The sequence below is a fragment of the Sinocyclocheilus anshuiensis genome, unplaced genomic scaffold (assembly GCF_001515605.1).
Source record: "Sinocyclocheilus anshuiensis isolate Anshui unplaced genomic scaffold, SAMN03320099.WGS_v1.1 scaffold322, whole genome shotgun sequence".
Classification (NCBI taxonomy): domain Eukaryota; kingdom Metazoa; phylum Chordata; class Actinopteri; order Cypriniformes; family Cyprinidae; genus Sinocyclocheilus; species Sinocyclocheilus anshuiensis.
In genome coordinates, this window is record NW_015542366.1 from 946,156 (window position 1) to 958,359 (window position 12,204).

At 36.0% G+C, this 12,204-nt stretch overlaps 1 protein-coding gene across 1 annotated transcript in view; it reads right to left on the reverse strand.

The window, feature by feature from the left end:
- Nucleotides 1-7,276: 7,276 nt before the first annotated feature.
- The window catches only part of LOC107692139 (rho guanine nucleotide exchange factor 7-like), a 22,779-nt gene continuing 17,851 nt past the window's right edge, over nucleotides 7,277-12,204 (reverse strand). The window contains exons 14-22 of the mRNA XM_016491066.1: nucleotides 11,788-11,866; nucleotides 11,597-11,691; nucleotides 11,228-11,482; nucleotides 10,950-11,043; nucleotides 10,674-10,763; nucleotides 9,358-9,525; nucleotides 8,747-8,846; nucleotides 8,519-8,573; nucleotides 7,277-8,411 (exon numbers count right to left, since the gene is read on the reverse strand). Of these exons, the coding sequence (XP_016346552.1) occupies nucleotides 8,289-8,411; nucleotides 8,519-8,573; nucleotides 8,747-8,846; nucleotides 9,358-9,525; nucleotides 10,674-10,763; nucleotides 10,950-11,043; nucleotides 11,228-11,482; nucleotides 11,597-11,691; nucleotides 11,788-11,866 (1,059 nt within the window). The 3' untranslated portion in view covers nucleotides 7,277-8,288. The remainder of the gene's footprint in view (nucleotides 8,412-8,518; nucleotides 8,574-8,746; nucleotides 8,847-9,357; nucleotides 9,526-10,673; nucleotides 10,764-10,949; nucleotides 11,044-11,227; nucleotides 11,483-11,596; nucleotides 11,692-11,787; nucleotides 11,867-12,204) is intronic.

Consider the following 12,204-nt stretch of genomic DNA (forward strand, 5'->3'; position numbering starts at 1 on the left):
GAGCAGCGAGTCCAGTGACTTTATATCCTTTTATATTCGCTATCAAGTGGGTAGGTTAAGGTTTGGGAGTAGGTTAAGGGGTCTAAAAATCTAAATTGCGTATTAAAATTATAGAAATGCATATTCGCTATCAAATTGGTGGGTTTAGGTTTGGAGGTAGGTTAAGGGGTCTAAAAATCTAATTCGCTTATTGATAAAATGAAAAAAATGCATTGATACGAATATCTTAATGATATAAAAGATACGTAAATATTTTTACGTTTTTTAGCTAAAAATATGTAGCGATTTGTACGTTTTAAACGTTGAAATACGTCTAAATTGTACGTTTTAGCATTAATAAAAACGTACAAAAGTGTACGTTTTGTGCTTGTAAATGTTACGTATTAATACCTACGTATAAACATGAGACCAGGCTGCTGTGTAAGTGTTAACGAAAACCAGGTGAAACACGTATGACAGCAGTCAAGGCTAAATCAGACGTTTGTTCCAGACACAAGAGACAGGAGCGAGCACAAAGGTGTTCTTCATTTACCTACCTGTCGTTAAGAAAAATGGACTGTGCGCCGAGTTATTGCACCGTTTGATCTGTGCATTAAAACATCAATTAGATGTTCTTTTATGTGTTTTATGAGTCTTTGTATTTATGTAAGAATATTCAGCAGTAGACAAAGGTGTCTGATCCATTATTCATCCCTGTGCTGGCAGTTTGAAAAGAGGCTGACATTTGAGCTTTTTCTCCAACATCTGCAAAATTATATCCTTTCCATTGTAAGTCAATGAGGGGCAGTCAGTGCCCATAAAAGAATGAAATCTGGCTTGTCACTTTCATAAGGGCGAAAGTATACAACCCTTAACTCTCATGCGGCATAAATGGAAAGGAGACAGAGCTTTTGTCTTTCATCTAAGTGTTGTTCAGTCAAATGGGGTTTAAAACCTGATTTTAAGAATGCTTAAACACAGTATTCTTAGTCAAGCAAGAATATAAAGTAGGCCACGCTACATAATCAACTTTTTAACCTGCGTTTGACATTTAAACATGACTGGGATCAAACCAAGTACTTTGTGTTTGTTCTCATTCATTTTAATATGAAACTAAGCAACTAACTCACAATAGTATATTAGCATGATTTCTGAAGGATCATGTGACAAAACATACAAAACAAACATACGAAGAAAAAAAAAGATCAGTTATCAAATTATTCTTGATCAAATGAATGCAGCTTTGGTGAGATTAAAGGGGTCATATGATGCGATTTCAATTTTTCCTTTCTCTTTGGAGTGTTACAAGCTCTTGGTGCATAAAGAAGATCTTTAAAGTTGCAAAGACTAAAGTCTCAAATCCAAAGAGATATTCTTTATAAAAGTTCAGAGTCAGCCACACCTACCTAAAATGGCTCGTTGTAACACGCCCCCACATATCTACCTCACTATGTGGGATATGGAGGACTGTTTACTGATCCTGGGAGAGTAACGTTAGACTCAAATGTTGGCAGTTCTGATTCACAGTCTGTAAGTATGTTGTCATTTAAATGATTTGCCACTGATGATTCAAACGCGAGTTTTGGGCAGTAGAGTAGCACTGGTTGTTTGTCATTTCTCTGATCACAAATGCAGACAGAGTTTTATGTTTACGCGGCGCGATGCAATGCAACGCGTAAAAAGACAGTATAAGTCATTATAATCAGTAATTATGTCCCCACTGGATGCAACAAATTCCTCGTTTGTAATGGGTTTTAATGTTTTTGTCTTGTCGCTCTGGCCGGGACACGGCATCAACAGTATGTGAGGGGCGTAACATTTCCGTCTCACGCTTGAGGTATTCGGCCAATCACAACGCACTGGATAGCTGGCCAATAGAGGCATCGAGCATAGAGCTGGGCATAGAGGAGAAACAATAATGTACAGTATGTGGAAAATAATGTTTTTTTTTTTACTTTAAACCGCATAAACACATTTCATTACACCAAATACACAAAATAATGTTCTTTTTAGCAGCATCATATGACCCCTTTAAGAGACGTACCAACCCCAAACTTTTGAATGATAGCCTTGTTTTCAATCATTCATTCACATAATACTACATATGTAATATCACATCTATCCTGACCAGTGTTGGGTAAGTTACTTTAAAAAAGTAATTAATTATTAGCTAATTACATCTTCAACAGTGTAATTAGATTACCGTACTAATTACTCTCTCTAAAAAGTATTATTATTACTATTTGTTATCTACTCTTTTTATCTACTGTTTTTTAAATTACAGTAATTAATTACTTAGTAATGCATTTCACCTAACTCTGATCCTGACTAAGGTTGTGACAAGCATAATTTCTTACATTATAGACTTGTGTGAATAGAAATTGAAGTGACACTTGCCCTTATATAAGGATACTATATGTGGAATATATTCTTTAGCACCATTAAGTCCATGACTCTCTAACAATTAAAATTTGAGACGGCACAGAGCAGCTCAATTAAGTGACATTTAACATTTTCTGTCTCTCTGTACCGTTTTCTTCAGTTCTCTAGGCTTTGTCCTTATGTAAATGTGTCCTAAACGTCAGTCTTTCTCAAAATGTCAAAGTCGCCTCAGTTCTCACACAAAAGAACAACCTGACTTCTTCTGCATGAGCCTCAGCCAGATTAAATCTCCCACAATGCCTTGCTGTCCCTGAGGATTGTGAGTCTTTGGAAGCGTTCGGTGCGAGTCATTGTTTGCCATAATAGGGTTGAGGTGCAGGTAGCGATGTTGGAAAACAGATGTGAGACACACACAAGAGGGTTTGCCACACCTGCACCGCAGCCCCGTGGGTTGAAATATTACTGTGCCAGCATCTCAAACAATACAAACAATGCTAAAAGTACGAGCAATCCAGTGACATTTTCATCATAATTCAGATATTCTTTCATACAACACAATGAAATAAAAGAAACAGCATCAGGCCAGGAATTTAGATTGCCAATGAATATTGATTTTGGTTGGAGAGACTGTATTTTGTGTCATTACTGAAATTGCTTGATGTGAAAAGAAGGAGAAACATTTGAACACCCATCACATTTCCAGTTAACACTAAGCACAAAAACAGTCCAAAATCCACCCACTTCTCTTGAGTTTCAGCCTGTTTGTTCAGCAGCTTCCATCTGCATCTGTTGCCATCTCAGTCCTGGATTACAAAGACAATGAGAACGAAACAATGGGGCAATGAACAGAAAGAAGGTTTGGCTTGTGCCACGTCTGTACAGGGCAGTGTGTGTAGGGTTTGGGCCAGATTTTATACATGAACAGTTTAAGTTTGTCATGCCACTAGCAATTGACTAACATTATGTTTATTAATCTCCTGATTCAGATTTACATTGAGACAGCGATGACTATTGAGGCCAAGAACAAACTACAAGACAGAAACATTTCACACTGATATTGTTGTTTAAAAGTGATCAATCAGATTCATTGTGACTGTTTAGTAGCAAAGTGTTGTTTTACGGTTTTGTACTACATAAATGATTAAGACTTTAACAGACTTTTGTAGGGTTTTTGTTGTTTGTTTTATTGCAAATTATCATGTTTAATCTAATTCACATCCTCATAATGGGCCTCATTCATGAAATTTGCGTAAATATATGAGTAAATTATGAGTAATTTGTGCGTAAAACAGACCTTCCCGAAAACTCTCCTCCGGATTCACAAACGCTTCGTAAACGTCCGATTTGTTAGTTAAACGTGTATGTTAATGAACTGCAATCATTCGTAAATACTGCGCTCGTGCACGCTCAATCACAATTAGCATAATCCCCGCCTATGAATTACAGCTAAACAAATTGCGTGTCAAGGAACGCAGTGGAATATTCTGGTCTACTTTCTCAGGTTTGGCTCCAGTACCTATTGCATAAATGCAAAAAAGACTAGTAGGCCATATGCCTAACAATAAATATTCAATAACGTGTGTCCACCAAAGTACGGAAGTCCTAAGAGCCATGGATTATTATTTTTTTTTCTTTCTTGTTTTGTCGTGATAATGACTTAATTATCTCGTGATCTCGACATAAGTTATTTTCTCGTGATCACGACATAGCCTAACAAAAGTTGTTTTCTCGTTATCACGACGTAATTATCTCGTTATATCGACATAACGAAAGTTGTTTTCTCGTTATCACGACTTAATTTTCTCGTGATCTCGACATAACGAAAGTTGTTTTCTCGTTATCACGACGTAATTATCTCGTTATATCGACATAACGAAAGTTGTTTTCTCGTTATCACGACGTAATTATCTCGTTATATCGACATAACGAAAGTTGTTTTCTCGTTATCACGACTTAATTTTCTCGTGATCTCGACATAACAAAAGTTGTTCCCTTTCATGGGAACTTCGAACTGCGTCCTCTAGGGGTCGCTATGGGGAAATCTAGAGGACGCAGTGTCTCGTTCCCTACTCAGGGAACCATGGTTACATAAGTAACCTGAGACGTTCCCTTTCATGGGAACTTAGAACTGCGTCCTCTAGGTTTCCCCATAGTGACCCCTAGAGGACGCAGTGTCTCGTTCCCTACTCAGGGAACCATGGTTACATAAGTAACATGAGACGTTCTCTAAGTTACAAAACTGCGCCAACAGGTGGCACTACAGACCTGAATATAACTGATGGGGTGTTGTATACTGTATATCCACTTTACTGTACACGTTTGGGACAGAATAAGGACCTTCCTCACGATCGCTATAATTTGTGCAGTATTGTTCATTACTGACATTTAATTAATTCATAAATGTTAAATGCTTGAATCAATATGATTATTTTGTCTATCGTTAAGTTCTTGCTAGATGCGTGACTCATCACAGTTTCACCACCGCATAGCATTCCGTGTCATAAGCTAACTGCTTATTAAAACCAGTGTATTCTGTTTGCACCTATATCTTTATTTGTGCATCTTTGAAGTAGGCCTACATGATTGCTAGTTAATAAGCGGGGATGTTGTGTTTATCTAGGACGCGCTTCAACAACATTTATAATGTGCATCTTTTCCTTATTTTTTGTTAACCATTAAATGTATATTGATAAGAAATGTGATTTATATATGTAAAGTGTAGCCTATAGGCTAATTTAATTACGTGATGTTCTACAGTGTTGTAATCTTTTGTATTTTCTACATTTCTTTATGGAAACCACACACACACACTCTTTTCAAACAGCATCCCAAGCTTGTAACGCAGATGATATCAGTCACAGCATATCCTCTATGACTACTAAAAATGACAAATTCTATATAATTTTATTTCAAATAAAAGGAAAATAAAGTGAGTTGAATCTAAGCAGCTCTAAAAGATTTTAGAATAGTTCTCTGCATCCTTCTGAAGGCGCTCCGCCTGTGTTTGCGGTGTTGCTTTATGAATTAATTAAATGTCAGTAATGATCAATACTGCACAAATTATAGCGATCATGAAGAAGGTCCTTATTCTGTCCCAAACGTGTACAGTAAAGTGGATATACAGTATACAACACCCCATCAGTTATATTCAGGTCTGTAGTGCCACCTGTTGGCGCAGTTTTGTAACGTAGAGAACAACTTTTGTTATGTCGAGATCACGAGAAATTTAAGTCGTGATAACGAGAAAACAACTTTCGTTATGTCGATATAACGAGAAAATTAAGTCGTGATCACGAGAGAACAACTTTCGTTATGTCGATATAACGAGAAAATTAAGTCGTGATCACGAGAGAACAACTTTCGTTATGTCGATATAACGAGAAAATTAAGTCGTGATCACGAGAGAACAACTTTCGTTATGTCGATATAACGAGAAAATTAAGTCGTGATCACGAGAGAACAACTTTCGTTATGTCGATATAACGAGAAAATTAAGTCGTGATCACGAGAGAACAACTTTCGTTATGTCGATATAACGAGAAAATTAAGTCGTGATCACGAGAGAACAACTTTCGTTATGTCGATATAACGAGAAAATTAAGTCGTGATCACGAGAGAACAACTTTAGTTATGTCGATATAACGAGAAAATTAAGTCGTGATCACGAGAGAACAACTTTCGTTATGTCGATGTAACGAGAAAATTAAGTTGTGATCACGAGAAAACTACTTTTGTTATGTCGTGATCAGAGGAAATAACTTATGTCATGTCGAGATCACGAGATAATTAAGTCGTTATCACGACAAAACAAGAAAGAAAAAAAATTAATAATCCATGGCCTTTTAGTACTTCCGTACTAAAGAGTTTTCAGCCAGGTGAAAAAATGTCAGACGCTCTTCTTAAAACGACCAGCTGGTGGCGCTTGAAAACGGCGTTTTTTCCAGCTGATACACTTTAGTTGCTATGATTTTGAATATCCACGGCGGCAACGTATTAGCCTACTAGTATCTCATTTTTAAAAATTGTACTAAATATAAAAAACCAGTAGGCTAACCAGTAATATTGACTTCTCCATTATTGTAGGCAGACATTGTACAAGTAGGATGGTTGGTCGCTATTTGTCCCACCCGTCCGCGGCTGGGTAAATAGTGACAGTGACGAGCGCTGCGTTTTACAGTTATCAACTTAGCTGCAAAATAAATAAATAAAGGAAAAATTCAAAAAGAGGGCAAGGGCAAATGAACGTGTAATTATTATGGCAGTGCATCAAAATTCAGTGCCATCAGTTTGCCAAAAAGAACACAGAACGTTTTACGCACCGTTTACACGTGGTAGGGAGCAGGTGTACATTTCTTTTGTACCAACTAACATTTTGAAAATACGAACATTTTCATGAATTTGAAAGTTTACGTCAGAACGGCGTTACGCACGATTTACACAAAAATTCGTTCTGCTCCTGTTTCATGAATGAGGCCCATTGTTTGTGTAAATTATATTGTTTGATATTACACCATACTGTTCAAAAGCTTTTTTTTTTTTAAGAAATTAATACTTTTATTTAGGCATTAAATTGATCAAAAGTGACAGTAAAGACATGTTACAAAGGATTTCTATTTCAAATAAATGCTCTTCTTTCTATTCATCAAAGAATTCTAAAAAGTACCAGTTTCCACAAAACTATTAAGCAAAAAATAAAAATTACATTTATTTTTTTAATTATGTAAATAGTTATTTTAAATTCTAATAATATTTTACAATAATACTGCTTTTAATTATTTATTTTTGAACTTCTTGCCTAACTGTCAATACATTACATATTGTTGATATTGTCATCATACAAGGACAGATCTGGCAACAGAAGAATGAATTTAGTGACGCACGAAAGGAATGAAACAAACAAATCCCATTCAAAGAGTCACAGTAAGAATATGTATTTATTTAATTCAATCAGCAAGAAAGAGAGAGTAAGATAAAGAGAGTGCTTTGGGAAGAAAAAAGCAGATGAGGTTATCTGGAAATTTCACAATACACATTTAGTAGTAGACAATATTTAATTTAAATACATAAATTAGACAGACAACATTAATCCGTCGGTTTCTAACCACAGATTCTGTGTTAATTTAAAATCACTCTTGCATACATTTTTCATACAAAGGTTCTTTGAAATGCTGACAGAGCTAGAAATGCTGACAAAATCCTGGAAATCTCTTTTTCCAAAAAGGCACATTTCTGAGCATTAAATACAATAAAGGATTATTTATGTACAAAACAAAAAAGGTCTGTGAGCACACAATTAGTGTAGAGGATCATAATAAAAGTAAAAAAAAGATGCAAGCTTCCAAGGTGCAAAAGAGCAACCGGACAAAATTAAAACTGAGGTTATTGTAAAAGCAACATTGAAATGATATCCCCCCCAAAAATCTATAAGAATAAGACTAGTTCCCTCGGAATTGTCTCCAGTATTGTATTGCAAGGTTTTCCATTGGAAAAATCCTACTGAATGTCATCACTTATTGAACATATTGGCTAATGATTGAAAATGTCAAAGGACACAGGCAGTGATGCAGGCCTGGCAACATTTGTAGATACAGTGTGTCTATCATCCCTGAGACTCCCAGTTTTAGACTAGGAACCAATGACATCTGTGAAGGTGAGCTAAATGATCAACCTGCTATTTATTTTGGCAGCTTTGCATATCGGAAAATGAACTAGATGAACTTGAACTAGATACTTGGCACTAGCAAACAAAAAAGGCTAGAAAACGATCAGGTTTAAAAGGCATAATACTGTGACTGCGGGTATTAAGTCCAGTTTTGTCACAATATTTACAAGTATTTTTGGTCAGGAGTTAAGACCGATATTACACTCAACACACAATTATCAGATGCAGTTTTCATTTATAAATGCACAGATCTCACATCACAGGCTCACAAATTAGTCTCATCCCAGGATGGGTCGTTCATACTCTTTAACACTTTCCTGACAATCTTCTCCAGCTCTTTCCGTGCCTTTTGTTCTTCTTCAAGAGTGCGCTTCATTCTCTTGTTGTCCTGGTGATGTAAAATCAGTGAATCCGGGTCACGGCACCAGATTTTGACTTTCAACATGGCATCACATTAAGCATAAACAAATGTTTGTACGTGGCATGTGGACTGACCTGCTTAAGTTCTTGAACCTCATCTCTTAAGGCATAAACTGTATCCACCAGACTCCTGTAAAGACATCCATATAAAATCATCATCGTGAACAACTATTGAGATGTTACACGTTTTTAATTCGCAATATTATTATAGGGTTAATCATGATAAATGAATGTTTAAACTGACAGCCCTAATAACAAAAACAGTAAATAAATAGGATTGGATGCATAAATCTGAGAGCTAACCTTTCTTCAATTACGGTTTGACCATTGCTCTTTGTCTCTTCCACAATGATTTTCTCCTCTTCAGGAAAAAGCATATGTGGCCCTGACTCTTTCCTTGATCCTGAAAAAAGTTTAACAATACTAACAGATTAAAAACTGAACTGTAACATGTTACCAGTACCAGTGTGATTTCAGTACAATTGAGATACTATTATAGTTTTTATTAAAAAAAATTAAATATATTTTTTTCATTTTCATGTTAATTTGGGTTAGTTTTAGTAATTTTGTGATGTGTTTTTGTCTTTTTTTTTTTAATGTCTATAATAGTTTTTATTTTTATTTCAGTTTGGTTAACTATAATAATCCTGAATTGTCCAGAAACAGAATTTTAGGATGGGGTACTATTAAATGTGAATGCTTCTGTCCTATGAAAGCCATGGATCAAAAGCAATAAAACTATCTTTCCTGCTCGTTCATGTCCTTCCATGTCTTCAATATGTTCCCAACCTTACATATTAACTTCAAAGCTTATATCCAAACACTCAAAAAGAGCTTGCCACTTTCAATGTAAACAAAATAAAACAAAGAAGGTGTTTTAGTTTTGATGTGTATATACGAGCAGCAGCTCTTACGGGACATAGAACCCATTCTGTTAGTGTGAGTTATCCATATACTGCTATAGTCCGAGTCTTCAGAATGATCAGAGGGAAAGCCGCTGCTACGGCAACCCACAGCATCCACACACGATTGGTCAACATCAGCCAGCACATGATTATGCATCAAATCAGTACCCTGCCATGCTAATTAGGGATGGGGATCAAACCAATCATATTGGAGAGGACAGGTGGATTGAGAGGATGGACCAAACCAAGAGGAGTAAAGTGAGGGAGAACCCAAGACGCCCAACCAATTATATGTATATAAATGACAAAATGAAATTAAAAAAAAATATAGAAAAAAAAAAAAGCAATAACAATGGCAGGACAACATAAGAGAGAAATTAGTGAAAAAGAAATGAATGAAGGAAGGAAGGAAGAAGAAAAGAGACAAATATGCATGTTAAAAAGAGCAGAAAATATTAAAAGCATGATCAACGCAGTGGTAAAGAGTTTAGTTAACACATATTTGTATAGCCAATGCCATAACAATGCAGTAAAGATGCTGCAGTACTTCACAGACATATGTAAACATGTTTGAGAGACTTCAGGACAGATGAAGGCGTTTTGTTGGACTCAAAATGTGGGCCTCCTAGGCCAAATACACTAAAGTTTAGGGTCAGTAAGATTTTTTATGTTTTTGAAAGAAGTCTCTTTTGTTCACAAAGGCTGCATTTATTTGATCAAATACAGTAAAAGCGGCAATATTGTGGAATATTACAATTTAAAATAACTTCTCTATTTTAATATATTGAAAAATGTAATTAATTCCTGTGATGACAAAGCGGAGTTTTCAGCATCATTACTCCAGTCTTCAGTGTCACATGATCCTTCAGAAATCATTCTAATATGCTGATTTGCTCTTCAAAAACATTTCTTATTATTATTATCAATATTGAAAACAGTTGGGCTGCTTAATAGATTTGTGGAAACAGTGATGCATTTTTTCAGGATTCACTGATAAATAGAAAGTTCAAAAGAAAAACTTTTATGTGTAACAATGTAAAACTCTATGCTGTCACTCTGGATAAATGTAATGCTTCCTTGCTGAATAAAAGTATTAATTTCTTTCAAAGAAATCATACTGACCCGAAGCTTTCAAACGATACTGTGTATTTTAGAAATAACTTGAAAAAATACATTTAAAATGTGACAAAACCACGAGTTTTATGCAAGATCCACAGTTATATTGTCCTCCTCACTCATTTACTCGGACAAAGCCCGTCACAGAGTCTGGGACTGAAAATCACAAGAAAATTTGAAAAATTCATAAACGTGTAGAAAGTACATACTTGAGTTTAGTGTTTGCCGTGTTTTAGCACTTGTGCAGTATGCTTCGATCACTTTCAGGATCTGAGCATCCTCCTCCAGAGCTACAGTGCCTGATTGAAAACAAGAAGAGTATATAAAAGATGCCAGTGGTAAGGTAACATTGTGAGAATATAATCAATGCACTATAACGTACACACAAAAGCAATACATGTGATGTGTTTGTAATAAATACATCACATGCATATGCAAAAAGAAACAGAACTTTATTAAACTTTAAGAAATCATTAGTGTCATACTTTTTCTGACAGCAAATTCCTCATCAGATGGCTTCCTCTCAGATTTTCGTTTGGGCAGAAGCTTCTTCATACTTTTGGGACTTTTACTCAAGTCCTGAAGGACATAAGAAAATTAGATGCAAATATCCAAATTAAATCTCATACAAAAGAAGTTTCTTTAATAATGAAAGGTTAGCTAATAAATCATGTTTTATCCATTGGTTTATAGCAATTCTTCTTCTAGAGATGCTATTAATGTGTCAACATACACATGTGTAACATGGCACATAACATGATACCTCTTTGTAACACAATGCAGCTGAGGGTTTTAGGGGTGGTGCAGGTCGGAGACAGCTGAGACTCCAGGGCTTCTGGGTTTTGGGGGGTTCGAGGGGCCCCCACATCATACCGCTGTGAGGGGTTCCAAGTGAAGAGAGGTGAGGAAGAGTGTGGTAGACGGGAGATCCGCTCACACCTCGATTCTCTGAGTGTCTGGACGGGGTGAGAGGGTGAGACGGCAGCTGAACAGGAAGGAGAAGGGCCAGTGAGTAATACTGAATATCGCTGAATATCATTATATATATATATATATATATATATATATATATAAATGCAGCCTTGGTGAGCATAGGATACTTCTTTCAAAGACATTCAAAAATCTTGCCAACTGAAGTGCGTTTGGTTTGCCGGTGTAAATGATCCACCCAGTCATGAAGATCTTGCTGGTTATTACAGATCACCTGGATCCGCTCGATCATATTTCCTGCACACACACACATCATTACTGCTCAAGTATATGTATTCTCAATATCTAGCAATATTAACATTTGACATGAGGGCAACTGGGTGGGAAACTCACCAGATATTTCGAAAGCATTTTTCGTGGTGTCACGGTCCTCTATTTTATTTACATTCATACCAGTCAGAGGCAGCTTCCCCTGTGTAAGTCAATCAACCAAACCAATCAGCTGTCAGCATTTTAGAGTGTTATTAATGCATGAACAACCAAACAAACAGCTGAGGTCCATTCTGAGGTCATTCTAATAGAGTAGTGTAATATTAGAGTAATATGAAATAATAATAGAATAATATGGAGTATGAAATGTAGGATTTTATTGCTAAACTGTCAAAACATGAAACAATAATATAAAACATGTCAAATGTACAGTATGTAATCAGTGACTGTGAAAGCAGCATCTACGTTTAAAGGTGGGGTAAGCGATTTCTGGTAGCCAATGTTGATATTTCAAATCACCAAAACAAACACGCCCCTACC